General features: G+C 41.5%; 1 protein-coding gene across 6 annotated transcripts in view; it reads right to left on the minus strand.

Annotated features, from left to right (window-relative positions):
• Lcor (ligand dependent nuclear receptor corepressor) overlaps window positions 1-18,252 on the minus strand; it is a 101,271-nt gene extending 83,019 nt beyond the window's left edge. For 4 of the 6 annotated variants that reach the window (XM_085833936.1, XM_085833934.1, XM_029472812.2 and 1 more), the window contains exons 1-2: window positions 18,106-18,252; window positions 17,287-17,360 (exon numbers count right to left, since the gene is read on the minus strand). Coding sequence is in view for 2 of the 6 variants with exons in the window: in XM_029472808.2 (XP_029328668.2) it covers window positions 17,287-17,360; window positions 17,584-17,660 (151 nt within the window). In the remaining 4 variants the exon portion in view is untranslated. Of the gene's footprint in view, window positions 1-17,286; window positions 17,361-17,583; window positions 17,817-18,105 lie in introns of those variants that run through there. The other 2 variants (XM_029472808.2, XM_029472817.2) reach the window with 2 other exon arrangements.
• Window positions 18,253-18,554: the final 302 nt, after the last annotated feature.

The raw sequence follows: 18,554 nt of genomic DNA on the forward strand, positions 1-18,554 counted from the left end.
ATATACTCATATACATAAAATAAATAAATAAATCTTAAAAAAATTTTTTTTTCTTCAATTCAGTGTTACCTTGAGTCTTTGAACATTCAAATTTTTGAGAAGGGTCTCTATATGTAGTCTATTGCTAGTTTTGGACATGTGATCCTCCTGCTTCAGCCTCCCTGGTTCTGGGATGACATACTGAAAGACAAGTATGTGCCACAGCACCCAGCCTTTGGGAATACTTAAAATCTGAGAGTAACAAACGCTATATTACATACTCGTGTCACACTGACCAGGCACCTCCAACATTTCTGCATGCACAGCAATGTTTTACACTCAGTGCAGTAACAGTGTGACACACATTCCCCCCCCCCGCCCCCCTTCGCAGCGTTCACATCTAAATCTTCTATATGCACTCTCAGTTATGGCTGCTTATCAAGGTACAGATACACAAAGGTAGCTACCGACTGCTCAACTTATAGAATGAAAGATATAGAGTTAATGTAGGCAGTTCTCGTCTCAGGTTTTTTATTGGTCAGAGGAACTGGTTCTATGTGACAAGGACTACTTGAGTCCATCTGGAATTCAACTAGATGTTTAAAAATTGCACAGAGAAAGACATGAATTGAGAACCATAATTCTATCCTGATGTCTGTGAGTGCTGCAACTTGGGAAGGCACAGAATGGCATTTGTTGATTGTAAGGTATTTATTTCCCTATATGCTTATCTTTCCAGCCCATAGTACATATATATGGTATTGGTTATGATATTCATAACCAAGATCAAAATCAATAATAAATCAACTACTATAGAAATCTTCTTAGGATAGGCTTAAATAAGATGATCTTTATAAGAATATACAAAGCAAAACAAAACAAAACAAAAACAAACAAACAAAAAAAGCCACAGTAGTTCACATATCCCCATCTGCCTTTTACACTGAAGAGCAAATATCTTTTTGTTTGTTTGTTTTTCGAGACAGGGTTTCTCTGTGCAGCCCTGGCTGTCCTGGAACTCACTTTGTAGACCAGGCTGGCCTCAAACTCAGAAATCTGCCTGCCTCTGCCTGCCAAGTGCTGGGATTAAAGGCGTGCGCCAGCACGGAAGAGCAAATATCTTAATCCCCTAAACACAACTGACCTTTTCTGGCACATGTTTTTATATGAGAACAAATGTGAAGTTAAGTGCCTACATTTCTCAAGATGTTATCTCAACTCTTCCCTCAGAATTACTGCTGATGACAAGATAGACGCTACCAATGCACCTAATTCCAGGGTACAATCTACAACAGGTCAACAAAAACAGTTGAACTTATAACATTTTTAAAAATGAAAACCTTTTAAAAGGTTTTGAATTATTAACTATGGAATGAAATTGATAACTGAGAAAGATAAAACTATAACTCTCCCTGCATATTATATACTCCTAGAAAGTAATGTGCCCTCTCTACAAACTATGGTGATTTCATTCACGCCACTTGCTTTAGGGCAAATGCAAGGGTTTCTGAGCTTGGTTCCAATCTGTTTTTATGTAAGTCATTATTAGAAAACAAAAGGGTCACCTAATTTACATGTTTTCTAAGAAGACTGATATAATGGGCTCTAAAGCAAACCATATTATTGACTGGTGTGCTATCAGATACAAAGCTTTGTCTTCCAACCCAGGATTTTTTCCCAGTAACTCACAGTACTTCTGTATTTTCTTTGAGCTGTTTTTAAGACAAGATGTATGTAACATGTAGCACAGACTAGCCTTGCAATCTCAACCCTGCCTTAGTCTACCCAGATATAGATATTAGCACTATGGCACCAGGTTTGGTTCCAAAATATTTCCAATGAGAGTAGAGCAAGATAAACTATTAAAGCCGCTTACAAACTTCTGGCCAGGTTTTTCATTGCCATGATTCTTTCTTTTTTTTTTTTTTTTTTTTTTTTTTGGTTTTTTGAGACAGGGTTTCTCTGTGTAGCCCTGGCTGTCCTGGAACTCACTTTGTAAACCAGGCTGGCCTCGAACTCAGAAATCCACCTGCCTCAGCCTCCCGAATGCTGGGATTAAAGGTGTGCGCCCAGCTTCACTGCCATGATTCTTAAAAGACCTTAGCTCTAAATAGAATGGAAGCTAAAGAGATGGCTCAGCAGTCAAGAGTACTTGCGGTTCTCAGAGAAGACCCTGGTTCAGTTTTAGCACCCGTTTGGTGGCTCACACTATGCACCTAGATGTGGTATATACACACACTTGCAGGCAAAACACACACACACACACAAACACATACACACACACAAAATTTTTAAAAATGACTGCAGAAAAACTAAAGGAAAGACAAATAGTATTGTTTTAGTAGATTAATTTACCATAAGAGGGAAAAGCTAAAATAGGTTTAATATTTGAAGACAGAACAATTTCAAATAGCACTTAATTGAAAATAATTCAGATATGAATAGTCTGTAGGGGCTGGAGAGATGGCTCAGAGGTTAAGAGCACTGACTGCTCTCCAGAAGGTACTGAGTTCAAATCCCAGCAACCACATGGTGGCTCACAACCATCTGAAATGAGATCTGATTCCCTCTTCTGGTGTGTCTGAAGTCAGCTACAGTGTACTTACATATAACAATAAATAAATCTTTTTAAAAAATGAATAGTCTGTAAGATCTGATTTATTCTTTAAATGTGATGGGTTTACAGCATATATAAGTGGCTTTGTGGGGGGGTCTGAGGTAATTTTATTATGGTATTATGGTTATAAATGTTTTCTTTTAATTGTTCCCACTTCTGGTACAAAGTCAAAATTTTTAATGTTTAGGAATTTAGGCATTCAAGTCAAGTTGTCCAGATTTAAATAAGATACCCACCATTCATTAACTGAGAATAATAAGCAGCATAGATTAAGTTTCTAGTCTCAATGAAATGTACAGTTTAATGCCATCTATATTTCTACTTAAGAAGGACTGAGACACTGATTTCAGAAACTGTCTATGGGACAAGTACTTACTTCAAGTAAAACAAGAATGCAAAATAAGATGAACAGAAATCATTACATCACAAATTTTAACATCATATATAATCATACAGTTATATATACATAAAAACTGTGAAAGCTGTTAGAATGTGAGTACGTCAAGCCCTAAATTCAATTTCCACCATCAAAACAAAAACAAAATTAAGAAAAAAAACCTATAAAAATGCAAATTCTATTTAGGAGAGAGAGTTTGACTGAATACAAAGGAGCTCTGTACAACCTAAAAGCACAGCCTACTAAGGATTTAACCCGTAACTGACCACTGGGAGTCGCGCCTTTAACCCAACACTCAGGACACATAGACAGTGGATCTTGTGAGTTCTGAGGCAAGCTTTGTCTACATGACTAAATTCCCTACCAGCCAGGGTTACACAGTGAGACCCTGTAATAAATACATGGATGGATGGATGGATGGATGGATGGATGGACAAATGGATGATGGATGGATGGAGAGAGACAAACAGATAGACAGAAATGGCTTTTTAAAGGCATTTTTTATTTCTTATACCATATCATGTTGGGAAACTCAGTATTAAAGCTATCTACCCTAAATTAATACACTAAATGAATGCAGATTCAATAGTCTACTAAAATCCCAGTGGGCCACTTTGGTGACAAACATGATTGCAAAATTTGTATGTAATTCATACTATTTTTAGGCAAATTTTACAAAGTAACAATGCTGTAACTTTAAGATTCTAGTTTATATAAAGACCTTAAATAGAAAAACAAAAAGATTAACCAGCTACTGTCTCAAAAAAACAGAAACAAAACTAACAAACAACCTTGGGGGTGGGAAACCGCCATTTTAAAAAGCCCAAGAGGCATATGAAACTATCGTTAGCTTCCTCAAATTAGGAAGAGTACCAAGCGAGAATTTAAGGTGGTGACATAACCTACTTAAGAGAACGGAAGTGGAAACGTCCGTGTCTACAAAGAACTATCAAGTTTCATATAAAAACAGGCATCACCTCTCTCTCTTCTGACCCAGCAAATTCACTTAGGATTATCCAAGGTTAAGATGACAGAGACTTTCACAGAAATATTTAAAACCGTCTTTCTACAACAGCCTCCAACAACCCAGTGATTTAGCAGTATCAGAATGGGTAAACTGATATAACTATGCAATGAAGCACTAGTCAACCACTAAAAATGAACTAAGTAAGCTGGGTGGCTCTTGTTTATAGTCCCAGTACTCTGTAGGTGAAGCACCAAACAAAACTCCAAAACAGTTGAATCTGTACAAAGTAAAATTACTAATTTCCAGCTTGTTGGCGGTATACAAGAAGAAGAATGACTACCCTAAAATGTCTATGGCAATAGTTGCACAACTGAATCACTGAACTAGATACTTCAAATAGAACAATTATATGTCATATGAATTATAGTTCAAATCGTTAAAGAAAAGTGAATGAGCTACTAACACAACACATGCAAACATTATGTTTAGCCTTTAATCTCAGCACTTGGAGGCACAAGCAGGCAGATCTCGAGTTCAAGAGCCAGCCTGGTCTGTAAAGCAGCTTCTAGGACAACCAGGGCACTGAGAAACTGAGCACCACCATTACATTTAAATAAGAGGCCTTGCTCACACCAAAAACTACATGTTTCATTTACATTATAGAGAAACAAAAACAAATGCAGGCTAGACTAATTGTTATTGACAAGAGTCAATCATGTAAGAGCAGAGGCTGGGTTGGAAAAGAACATTAGACAGCTCTAAAAGGCTTGGAAATAGACTGCATCTTGTTTGGAGGTGAAGGTCATAAGAGAGTGTACATAGTCTGTTTCACAAAGTGAGTTTCAGGCTAACCAGGATTACACAGTAAAAATCCATCTCAGATAGACAGACAGACAGACAGGTTGGTTGGTTGGTTTTATAATATCCTACAAAGTTTAGTCTTTTTAAGGCATGTTTAAGTGCAATAAATAGTGAAAAAAAATATTTGAAAATCAAGGTCTCCTAAAAGCTATCTAGAAGACTACTTTTCCCTCCTCTCCTCCCTGTTTACTCAACTCCTCCTGCTCTTTTACCTGGCAAATTACAGTTTCTCAAAACTCTCCTGAATTTGTTTTTCTAACCGCCACCCCCCTAATATACACACACAGAGAACCGTCTTGTTTCAGAACACTTGCAATGCCCTATCTCTCCTATTACAGCCTGTGTGGTATGGACAGAATCTGCTCTGTCCCCTCAGTCATCATTGCCATATCTGTGTAAACAGATGACTAAATTAAAACACAATCCAACCAAACCATCTTCTACACTAATGACCCGAGGTAAACGATGCTCCTCCTTACTCCCGCACCCCTTAGTGAATCAGTGTGCCTTGAGATGACAGACACTCACTTTCTCGGTGAGTCCCTGTGAGTCAGAGTCGGTACTTCCTTGTCAGCCCAGCTCTGTAAACACAGTACTGGCCTCTGTGTCATTACTCTTCTCTCTGCTGGTTCTGTCTCAGCTGGGAACATTTACTATTAATCCCTGCTGCGTATTTGTACTGTGAGCTGCTCCTGCGGTTTCTAGAGATCAGGTATGTGAGAGTTAAATAGTGCTCAAGTTAGAGGAAGAGAAACAAACTTCCCCAACTTACTACAACACACTAAATAAAAAGCAGAATCATCTAACAAAATCAACTTCTGCTACATTAATTAAAGAAAAGCCACTATCCTAATTAAGTAAATATCAGGTAAATACATGGCCAAACTTTCAGACACCGTCTGAACAATTTGTTGCTTTGTTTTGTGGAGACAGGGTCTTGCTTTGTAACCCCTGAACTCATGCTCTTCCTGCCTTGGCCTCCCTTAGTATTGAGCCTATAGGCATGGCAGGGCATGGTGGCCTAGAGAGACTACATAATGATCACCTTACTTTCTTGAAACTTATGGCAAAAAAAAAAAAAAAACAAACCAACAACCTGGGTGATCACGTTCCAACAAACATGTTTCAGGCTTCCTACAGTAGCACCAAGGGACCCAGCTTTCAGATCTATCCCTACTGAAAAACTGGAGGACAGTGCCCAGGAGACTTAACTGTTTATTTTTTTTTCTTTTCATGTTTTTTCCAGAGACAGGATCTCACTATGTAGCTCTGGTTGGTCTCAGAGGTCGGTAGGTAGTCACCGGATAGAAACAGGCTTTTCACTAATTCTTCAGTTTTTGGTTTTGAACTAAAACATATCACTAAAATTATTAAAGTGTCAGTGTCAAACATATACCAATGAAAAACAACTTTATCAAATTCATTATTACTAATCTAAGACAGAATCAATTATTTTCTTCTAGTGAATTTGGAAAAGGAATTGGGGAGTGGGGTGGAGAGGCAGGGTCTCACTATATAGGCTGGTCTAGAACTCACAAAAACCGACCTGCCTCTGCTTCCTGAGTTCTGGAGGTGGGGCTTGGGGAGGGTTTTGCCACATCCCCAAACTCCATTTTCCAATACAGCCTTAAGTTCCTTTAAAGTGAATTCATACACCACAGAGTTTTTAAGTATTATGGTAGCTATAGAAAATACCCACTTTTAAGCTGGCATGATACAGGAGGAATACAAATTTCTGTTCTACTTGAACTACATAGCAAAACACTGTCATCAAGAAACAAACATATACATGTGTAAGCTAGAAACTTGGGCCGGGCGGTGGTGGCGCATGCCTTTAATCCCAGCACTCGAGAGGAAGAGGCAGGAGGATTTCTGAGTTTGAGGCCAGCCTGGTCTACAAAGTGAGTTCCAGGACAGCCAGGGCTATACAGAGAAACCCTGTCTCCAAAAATACAAAAAAAAAAATAAATAAAAAATAGAAACTTGGATATATCAGAAGATGCCCTGTTTTTTAAAGTTCAGTCAGCCTTAAAGATATTAACCAACTTCCGGCAGAAAATGAACGTGAACCAAGAAATATTATTTAAGCTGCCCTTAGTGTTTTTGTTCAGTCTCACCAAAGTACTAACTACCATCTCAACAACCGACAAATGCTTAGATACATCTTTTTTTTTTTTTTTTTTAAACACTCTGGCTTTTGGCTCACATTTACTCTAGGAATCTCATTTTGTGTCACTAATGGTTCACAAGAAGCTATACTCTTTTGGAGTCAAAGTCTGAGAACTAACTTCAGTTAAACTGTAACTTAAACTCTGAAGTGTAGGGTTTAATAAATACAATCGATTAATCACATTACTATGAGAGGGGAAATTTTAATCCAATATTCTGTTTGGAAATGTCAAACATATAAATTGCAAAGGCATTGAAAATTCCCATAAAACACTTAAAATGTAAGAAATATCCACTGATTAAACTTTGTCAATATTTTATTTAAAAAAATGAACTTTGAAGAAAACTAAAACTGGCTAGGGAGAGAGGTTTAGTGTAGAGTACCCGTTCAGCAGGTATCAAACAAGCCTTTGTGAGCACTGGAAAAGTGCTCTGACAAGCCAAGCCACCAAACTGGATGGAAAGCAGCTCCACCTGCAAAGACAGAAGCTAGACTAGAACTTGGAGATGGAGGTACCGAGGGCATGCCCCTCAAGACTCTCCTCTGCTCCTTTCTAGTTTGCAGTGGCTGCCAGCAAGCCTTGGCGTCCTGGGGACTGTGCAGACTAATTCCGCTTCAGTCTATCTGTCTTCCCTCTCTATCCAAATTTAAAAAGATATCAATAGGGGCTGGAGAGATGGCTCAGTGGTTAAGAGCTGCTCTTCAAGAGGTCCCAAGTTCAATTTCCAGCAACCACTTGGTGGCTCACAATAGGACCTGATGCCCTCTCTTGGTGTGTCTGAAGACAGAAACAGTATACTCATATAGATAAAATAAATAAATCTTAAAAAAAAAAAAAAAAGCCGAGCGTGGTGGCACGAGCGCCTTTAATCCCAGCACTCGGGAGGCAGAGGCAGGCGGCAAGGCCAGCCTGGTCTACAAAGTGAGTTCCAGGACAGCCAGGGCTATACAGAGAAACCCTGGGGGGTGGGGGGGATCAACAGTAATTTTAATATTAGAGTCAGCCCTAATCAAGTATGTCCGCATCTGAACTGAATCAGAATTACAGATGAGAAATCCAAACAGGCCACACCTCTTAGTGCTAGGGCAGGACAACAGCCTCTAAGGAGCTGCAATCCCAGAAGACTGCCAAAGTCAAAGGAACTGGAGTCACATTTAAATTTATCTATAGACTTTTGCCTACTATACCCATTTCTTTCTTAAGAAATAATACCTATTTAGTCTTAAGAACTAATTTTGCAACCCACAAACTTGTAGAACTTCCTCCAGCCTCAGCTTCCTTCAAGGCTCCTTCTGCTGGAATCTATAAACACGTGGCACTGACACATGTAAACATATATACATACATACATACACCAGCACACACATTCTTAAGTAAAATAATTATTTAACACTTTAAACTTAAGTCAGTTTCTTACTGATGTAAACCCAAAAGATAAAAATTTACTTTATATACACAGTGAGGAGCTAGAGACAGTTCAGTGATTAAGAGCGCTAGCAGCTCTTCCACATGACCTGGGTTCAATTCCCAACACCCACATAAAAGCTCACAGCCAACTGTAACAGTTCTGGGGACCAGACACCCTCTTCTGGCCTCTTCAGGTACCAGACACACAAGTGATACACAGATATACATACAGGCACAATATCTACACATACAAATGACAAAATGAATCAATTACTATGCACCATCAATATGTTAATTAAAACCCTGCTTTTGGACCAGCCAGAGAGTTAACAGGTAAAGTCACTTGCAGAGCAGCCTGGCACTCTGAGTTCAATCTCTAGAACCCATGTAAAGGTTGAAAGAGAACCAGTTCTACCACACTGTCCTCTGACACAAGTACCCTGACAAGCATGGCTTCCCATTATGCAATCTTTTTTTTTTTAAAGTTTTAAAATAATTTTTATTTTATGTATATGGTGTTTTGCCAGCATGTGTATCTGTGTACCATATTCATTACCTTTAAGGAAAAAAAGATAACAAACCCCACCAGATATAGTGATATAATAAGTCTATGACCAAAACACTGGCAAAGTTAAGGCAACAGGATCATATGAGTTCAAGACCATGCTGCAGTACATTGCAAAATTTTGCATCAATAATACAAGTAAAAGCAACTAGTTTCAAACAGCAATCAGAACAAGTTATTTAAAAAGAACGCTTCAAAAAGAGTTTGGTTCTATTTTACTTATATCTGAGATGTTAATTTCAGATAATTCTAATATTAAAATATTAGCCAGGGGGCTGAAGAGATGGGTCAGAGGTTAAGAGCATGGTTTTTTCTTTCAAAGGACCTGGGTTCAATTCCCAGCGCCCACATGACAGCTTACAGCTGTCTGTAACCCCAGTTCCAGGGAATCTGGCACCCTCACACAGACATACATGCAGCAATATACCAATGCATATTACACACACACTCCACACATACACACACACACACACACACCAGTTAGGTGGGATCCACTCTGGTTATAGGAAGCAGGAGAGGCAGGAGGATTAAGGTAAGCCCCAACTACACAATGAGTGAAACCAGCCTAAGCTACATAGTGAGACTGTTTCAAAAACCAAAACCAAAAGTATATAACAGTTTGTTTCAACAGATATAAGGCAAGAATCTATGCTAAACTAAAAGCTGATGTTACAGTAAGATATATTACTAAATATTTTCTAACTAACCAATTTTTTAAAGTGGCTTTCTTTTTCACTTATTATTAGTATTATTATCTTTTGGGGGGTGGGCTGTGTGAGCTTATGTGCCCCACATGCATGCAGGATCTGACTGTGCAAAGAGGGCATCAGACCTCTGGAACTGCAGTTACAGACACTTATGAGCTACTATGTGCATGCTGGGAACTGAACCTGGGTCCTCTTTAAGAGCAGCCAGTGGTCTACATTTATTTGTTTCTTTGTTGGTTTGAGGCAGAATCTCACTATGTAGACTAGGCTGGCCTCAACTCACGCTGCCTATCTCTGCCCCCAGAGTGCTGAGATTAAAGATGTGCACCACCATACCTTGCCAGTTAACCCGAGCTATCTCTCCAGCCTCCTAACTAACCATTTTTAAAAGGATAGATAATTTATTTACTTTTATGCATATGAGAATGCCTCATGACCTGGCAATCTCAGAAATCAGAAGAGGCCATCAGATTTCCCTGGAACAAAGTTACAAGTGGTTGTGAGCCACCATGTGGGCGCTGGGAACCAAACCCAGGCTCTCTGAAGAGCAACTACTCTCAACTCTCAACCACACCACCGAACAAAACATTGTTCCAAGCAGCTAACAGATCATTTTTTGGGTTTTTTTTGTTTTTTGGTTTTTGAAGACAGGGTTTCTCTGTGTAGCCCTGGCTGTCCTGGAACTCACTCTGTACACCAGGCTGGCCTCGAATTCAGAAATCCGCCTGCCTCTGCCTCCCAAGTGCTGGGATTAAAGGTGTGAGCCACCGCCACCACTCACTGCCCGGCATAATTTTTTTAACATTTACCTTTACCTCCCAACATTTCTAAATAAAAACAATAAAATACGTTTATGTTTTTGCAAAAAGTAGAAATGCCCAGGCACAGTGGCACACACCTTTACCCTGGTACTTGGGAGGCTAAGGGAAGCAGATCTCAGTGAGTTCAAGGCCAGCCTGAACGACACAGTAAAGACCCTGTCTCAAAAGGCAAACAATGAGTAAAAGCAAACAGTGTAGGTAGAGAATGCTGTTAACAATGGACTTTCTGATACTTTTTTATCCCTATATTCAATTTTTTAAGCTGATAAAAAACTGAGACAACCTGGCTTATAAACTGTCTTCAATTTCTGTTATCTGTGTATGGTTCAAGAGCTGTAACACAGGCTGCTATGCCACAGCTATACTAGTTTCAGTACAACTATAAGGTTAACTGCAATTTTTTTTTCTCTTTAGCATAAAATGACAATTGCACTATTGATTTCTGGTTTACCATCACCAAAATTTAAAATGTCAATCTAGAGGCTGGCAAGATGGCTCAGCAGGTAAGAGCACTGACTGCTCTTACGAAGGTTCTGAGTTCAAATCCCAGCAACCACATGGTGGCTTACAATGACCCGTAATGAGATCTGATTCCCTCTTCTGGTGTGTCTAAAGTCAGCTACGGTGTACTTACATATAATAATAAATAAATCTTTTTCTTAAAAATGTCAATCTAAGCACACTGGTTATATCCATTCCTTTTAACAATCCCTTTGACCTATCTGCTCCTACAATTAAAAAATGCACATTACACAAAAATGGCTCTTTCTGTTACTCTGAATTTTAAGAATTTTACAATGATTTCATACACAAATTCATAAGAAGTACATAAAAATAATACTGATTTTATGCCTGTAATTTTGCTGGCTTCTAGTTCAGAAAAAAATGATTAATCTACTCAAGTAACTCTCTTCAACAAAATAGATAAAATGTAAAACAAAATAAAAACAAGACAAAAATCATTAGAAGCTGTCAATGACTACTGTCTAGCTTTTCTAACTTGTTTCTCACAATCCATTAAGCAAAGGCTCTGGATTGTTAACTCTGCTGCATACCTCATCCAATGCTCCATCCCAACATGTGGGCTGAGGGTCCCTACTAAAATCCCAGCACTTCACCGGGTAAGACAGGAAGACTGCTAGGAGCTCAAAAACTGCTGTGCTATATACATGAGTCAAGGTCTCACTATGTATGTGTAGCACAACAGGACATCATTTCCCCTGGCACTTCGTAGCACATCAAACCTACCTAATTAAAACATGAGAGAAACAGGGAGCTGAAGAGATAGCTCAGTGGTTGAGAACACTGGCTGCGATTCCAAGTGCCCTCTTGGCACCCTCTTCTCCTTTGCATGGGCATTGTACATACATGATGCAGTCATACATGCAGGTAAAACACCTATACCCATACAATGAAAGTAAATAAATTTCTTTCTAATCAGAGAAACTAAGCTATAACAAAATTTAAAATCCTTTAAGAACAGTTTAGCGGGGGAAAATATTCTTAATTTCCCATAAACTAATTCAATAGGTTTCTGGTTTCATAAAATAAAAATTTTTAAAAATCTTAAATTTTTAAATTTTAAAATGAGCCAGGCCTAGTAGTACAAATCTTTAATCCTTGTATTAGGGAAGTAGGCAGAAGTTGGATCTCTATGAGATCCAGGCCAACCAGAGCTCACAGTGAAACCCTAATAAGAAAAGAAAAGAAAAGAAAAGAAAAGGAGGAAGAAAGAGGAAAGAAAAGAAAAAAGTAATATAGAATTTTCTCACTATTCAAACAAAAATAGAATATAGTTAAGACAAAATTTTATGACAACAGTTTTCTATCCAAAATTCAAGAATAAAACAATTTTGAGTAATGTGACTGAGTAACATGGCACACCATACTGCCTATGGTGTTTTAACGTTTAAAAGGCAGAAAGTCAGGGCTGGAGAAATCAGCAGTTAAGGGCACTGGCTGATCCTCCAAAGGACAGTGGTTCATTTCTAGCACTTCCATGGCTGCTCACAACTCCCTGTAACTCCACTTCCAGAGGATCCAATACTCTCATCACACAGACACACATGCAAGCAAACCACCAATGCACATGAAATAAAAATAAATAAATCACTGGGGGAAAAAAGGAAGCAATTTAGCAGATTAAGACAGCATTATGTACCTGTATGTTATAAAATGTCAAAAAGAAGCTCATCATTTTACTGATTCACAGAAAAAATAATTAAGCAATCCTTTACTGACAATTCCCATCTCACTGCATATTCCACTGCTTGTACCCATCACGCCTTTCACTTAGCTTCCATTACACTACATCTGTTTCCTTGCTAACTTGTAATTTTGAGAAAAAAATTACTTCTAAGACATATACTAACATGAGTCTAGTATTCAGAATTCATAAAGAACTCTTACAGTTCAACAGTAACAACCCACCTGCAAAGTGGATAACAGACCAAAATAAACTGTTGTCCAAAGACAGACAAGTGGCCAATAAACAAAATAAAAGATGTCTGATATCATCTAAACATTAACTAAATGCAAATAAACATATTGAGATACAAACTCACACTCACTAGGACAGCCATAATTTAAAAAAAAAAAAATAAGGAGAGGAAAGATGAATGGACAAAACCAGACAGTTAAAAAATATGTTATGTGCACTTAGAAAAATATTGGGACATTTAAAGGATGATGGTTGCAGGAATATAAACTATCCCTGAACACTTTGAAAAATGGTAAACTCAAAAAGTTAAAGCACAGTTATCATATGAGCAATCAATTACACCTAGGTACACACTCAAGAAAATGAAAAATACATACTCACTGAAAAACTTGTACACAAATTCTCTTAGTACCATAACTGTAATATCCAAAACAAAAAAATAAAAGCATGCTAAATGTCCACACAAAATGTAGACTGTCCTTATAAAGTAGTATTATTGTTTGGCCATAAAAGGAATACAACTGTGGATGCATGTTACAACCCAGATGAAACTTAAAAGCTCTAAGGTATATAAAAGAAGTCAGTTATAAAGGCCATAGAGAGCATGATTTCAACTGTAAGAAACATGACTAGACAAACCCAGAGAAACAGAGAGCAAATTAGAAGCTGCCAAGAGGTAAGCCAAAGAAGAGCTGGGATGACTGCCTATAAGCATGGAGTTTCTTTATGGAGATGAAAATATTTTGGAATTAATGTGGTATGTATACAACTTTGTGAATAGTTAGAAAGCAGAAACTGTACATTTCAAAAAAGGTGAATTTTGCCATTCATGGTAACACACACCAATAAGCCTGGCTCTCTAGATACAGAAGCAGGAAGATGAGGACTTTGAGGCTACAGACTTTGAGACCAGCCTGGACTATACGAGGTCCTATCTTAAGAAAGAGAAAAAGAGAGAAAGGAAGGAAGGAAGGACGGACGGACGGACTTTATTACATGGGACTTCTATTTCAATTTAAACTTATTACATGGGACTTCTATTTCAATTTAAAATCTCAAGACACAGACCTAGGGTCCTTTTCTATGTAAGAGTCAACAAATGAAAACAGGGCTTATAATGGAATGATGCCCAAAGCAATGTGCAACTACAGAACAGGAAAAAAGGAGGCAGAGCCTGTGGGGAGGGTATTGCAGACAAATTAAAAGATGTACAGGAGTGATAAGTGTTTAACTTGAAAGTAAATAAATACATAAATAAAAAGGTAGATGTGGTAGCACAGGTATCAGCACAGGTATCAGCACAGCACTTAGAAAATGGAAGCAAAGAGGATCAGAAATTCAAGGTTAGCCTTGGCAACACAGTGAGTCTGAAGCCAGCCTACGTTATGTCTCGTAACAAAAGTAACAGCTTTAGGGCTAAATGTGCCCAGCCACAACTTTAATTCCAGAATCAGAGGCGGGTTAATCTCTGAGTCTGAGACCAACCTGAATGCCAGGACAGTAAGACCTACATAGGGAAACCCTGACTCAAGAAATAAAACACAAATCAAAATGAAAAGGGCAGGATCTTACTCTTTATACCAAACTGTGCTCAATCTGAGAGATCCATCTGACTGCCTCTGCTTCCCAAGTGCAGGGAGAGCACCCCAGCTAAATCCCACTAAAAGCTCCTGAAATTCAGAGGAGCCCCCTTCAATTTTTGTGTACAATGTCTATTTTTTAAGGCAGTTGGCTTAAATGGTAGGTGAATTAATCTCTTACCTTTGCCCTTCATTCCTAGCAACAGCAGTAAACTAAGGGACTGGACAGGTACTCAGAAGTGCCCACAGACATGAAATAATCAATTCTCACTATTAGAAAAGTCAAGGCCATCCTGCTTATTAACTCATTAGGTTTAAAAACTGGCATTTTCAAATATCTCTAGAATTGTTGTAGCTATAAACACATTTGACAAAAATCAGTTACTTGAAATACCTTTCCATGAGTCAAAAAAATTTATCTTGTTCTTTTTTAGTCAAACTAGAACTAGCTAAAATCACACCTTTTCCCATACCAGGAAGAGCTTGAGGATATAGTAAGGTTAAGGGTCAGCCAAGCAATAGACAGCATCACTTCAGACAGAGTGAAGGGATTGCCTGGCACCTTCCACAACAACGCCAAGGCAAACAAACATCCACTCCCAGATTTCACTGTCTGACCTCAGTTTAGGGTCTGTTCTAATCCAAAGTGCTCAAAATGGTTTGGGTATGGAGCAGCTGGGATTTCAGGTTTTTAGCTTATGGAGGCTCAGTTAGTAAAATCCTTGCAGACATTTCAAACACTTCAAAATTTCAAACACTTCTGATCTCAAGCACTTTACTCACTCTGTATTTACTCAAACTTATTACTGACTCCGTTAACTTGTCTTCCAGACATCACTGGCCCCTTACTCCCTCTGTGCCAAAAACAGCAAAAAGGAAAACTGAATCCTGATCATGACTGAAATTTCATTTTTAACCCCAAGACTGTTATAAATTAAGTTTCACTTAGAAACCAAACACCCCTAAAATATTAAGATAATCAACCAGGAGAGTCAGAAGATTACCTGCACAGAACAAATCCTACTAAGATAAGAGCTACTGCATCTGGTAACAAACACCACAGCTCCCTTTAAACTATAGCCTGCCAGCCCTTTATAACACAAACCTCATAGCACCACTTAAAACACGCCCCTGAGAGAACAAAATTACATGTAACAAAAGAGAAAATATGACGCCCAATTGACTTAGCTGAGCAATTATCGATAAGTATTAGTACTTAAAATACCATCTGTAGCTGGGATTCTAAAAGCTCCCGGACATCATCTAAAAATGGAAATCTAGAGTCCCAAACATACGCACAGAAAAAAAAATCAGTCACCAGCTCAGAAACATTCTCCAAAGAATCCATCTGACTCCGAGAGTCAACTGAGGCGTTCACAGGAGGATTTTATTAGGAAACAAAACAAAACATTTTTGTCCAGAAGCAGTTATCAACCACTAATACAATTAATGAAAAGAAAGGGGAGGTCACAGAACACAAGGACTTTAAAGCAAACAGCATAGGAATACTCGTTGAAATAATTTAAACAAAAGCTGTATCTACACAAGAAATTTGAAGGGTTGCATTTCTCAATTCCACAGTATTTTAAGCACTAAGATGCCCTCCAGGACACAATCAATCACCAAGAGTAAAACAAAACCAAAACCCTTCTAAATAGTTTCAGTCTTTTGTATTAACCAAGAATCCAGAAAACGCCTCAATTAGATGTTTCTCAAAGCCTGCCCTGCACACTTACTTGACGATGACAAATAATGTAATTCCTAAGTGCTTAAGCCCATGTCACATTATAGCAAATGTGTGACAGGTCATGAAAAACAAAACAAGCAGAAGCAGAAGAGAGCAAAGACAGCTAGAGCCAAAACGGCTGCTTCCTGGAGGGCAGGGCAGGGCACTTGGATTGGAGAGAGGGAAATTTTAACCTGTATTCAAAAGGTCAATCACCTGCTCCCCAAAAATTCCTCGCATCTGTATTATTTACCCAAGTACACATTTAAAAATATATACTTTTAACCTCTGGACAACCAAAGTGGTATCAAATATCTTACCGAATTAATTACATTTGGTATTACAGTCTAAGTCTTTAATAAATTCACAATACACATTTTCATAACGAAATACTGCAAAAAATGGCAGTGCTCATTTTCTCTAAGTACAGGTTACCTTATTTTCCACTTTTTTAAAGTTTTAGTTTTGCTTTTTCATCTATAACAAAAAAGCATCCCTTATGGGACATTGTAAAGGGCAGACCCTCCTGTCAAGCCAGAAGGCTCAAACACAAAGACTGAGCTAACCAAGTGCTGTAATTCTTCCAAACTGAGGCTCTCCACACCCCCTCCACCCTCCCCCCCCCCAGCAGATATGTCTATTAAATCAGTGTCTGTTCTCCCCCTCGCACAACAAAGAGAACTTCTCACCGCATGAAATTGCCGCTGAATGGACACCAGAAAGCAGGATTTGCATAATTCCTTCCAACGAAACCCCGTCGGGAAAGAGGGGACCCCGGGCCCAAGTGGACGGACAGAATTTCCCAGGTCCGTCTGAGGAAGACCTGACTCCCTAGAACGCGCCCCATCCACACGGGGGGCTGGAATTCCGGGCCTCCCCGAGGACTGGGCGTGGGGGACAGAGGACGACGAGAGGGCATTTCCCCACACATCAGCCGCACCGAAGCAGAGACGGGGAAATAACAATGCTGAGGACATTAGAGTCAGACACAAGGATGGACAGAGGCTAGGGGGCGGCGGGTGGAGCAGACACCACAAGGGCCACTTACTTTTTGGAGGGGGGTTAAATATGTGAGTTAAGCCCTTATGGTCCCGCCGGCCGCCGCACAGAGGGAAACGGGACCTTGGGAGAGAAAAACAGACAAAACACACAGTGTGAGAGGTGCAGCTCGCCGCCCGGCCCCTCCCGGGCGCCCCCCGCTCCCGTCCACGCTCCCGCCGCCCGGGGAAGCGCGCCGGTCGCCGGCCGCCGGGGCTCCGCGGAGGGGACCAGGGTGTCCCCCCGCCCGGCTTCCCACCCGGGCCTCCCCGCCGCGCGCGCACGCCAAACACAAATCCGCACACACCGACCCGTGCGTCGAGGACTAACTCCGCAGCCGCCGCTGCCAGCAGAGGAAGTGCAGCCGCTGCCCCCCGCGGCCATGACACCCCACTTGGCTCGCTCAGGCGGACGCGGGGCCTGTGACAGCTCCGGCTCCCTCCGCCCCCATCTCCACCTCACGCCTCGCACACGCCCGGGCGCCGCCGCGCGTGCACGCGTGCACCGGGGCGCGCCGCCGGCGTGGGGGAGGGGCGCGGGGCGAGGGCAGGTGGGGGCGACCCCGTGCGTCCCGGCGCGCTGGCGGCGGCGGCGGCGGCGGGCCCGGCGTCCACAATGCGCCCGCTGGGGGAGAGGCCGCGCGTCCGAGCCCGCCCCGCGAGCCGAGGGGAGGGGCGCCGCGGCGGCGCGCTCGCGCTCCGGGGGGTGGGGGAGGGGGCCGAGCCCGGGAGGGCGCGCGGGGCCGGAGCGCGGCGGACTCTGCCCTACTCCCTCCCACGCACGGGCGGCCGGCGGCCGGGCGGCGCGGGGCACCGGTGGAGGGCCTCACCTACACAGTGGATGAGCTTGTGGCGCCACGAGTCCAGTTCTTGCCGAAAGCCGCGTCTCTCAACGGAGCATTGCTGCCGCCTACACACCCTCGCCATCTTCTGCCGCCCGCCCGGCCCTGCCTCCGCCGCGGCCCCGCGCACGCCCAGCCGCGTCGCCCGGGGCCGCGCACGCACCCGTGGCCTGGGCGTCGCGCCTCCCGCCGGGGGCGGCGCGGGGGCAAGGCTGCGCTCACCTCCCCGTGGCCCCGTGGCGGCCCGCTCCTCCTCCCGCCCGCCCGCCCGGCGTCCCCGCGCACCAGCTCTGCGTCCCACGTCCCGTCCCCCGGCCCCGCCCGGAACCGCGTCTTCCTACGCCGGCGCTCGGTCCCCGCGCCGCCCTCGCTCTCCAGCCAGGCCACGGCGGCCCCGGCCCTCCCCGGGGCTTTTGGGTTTTAAACTAGTCCCATCT

The sequence above is a fragment of the Mus caroli genome, unplaced genomic scaffold (genome assembly GCF_978045245.1).
Source record: "Mus caroli unplaced genomic scaffold, Mus_caroli_1 scaffold_20, whole genome shotgun sequence".
NCBI classification, from domain to species: Eukaryota; Metazoa; Chordata; class Mammalia; order Rodentia; family Muridae; genus Mus; species Mus caroli.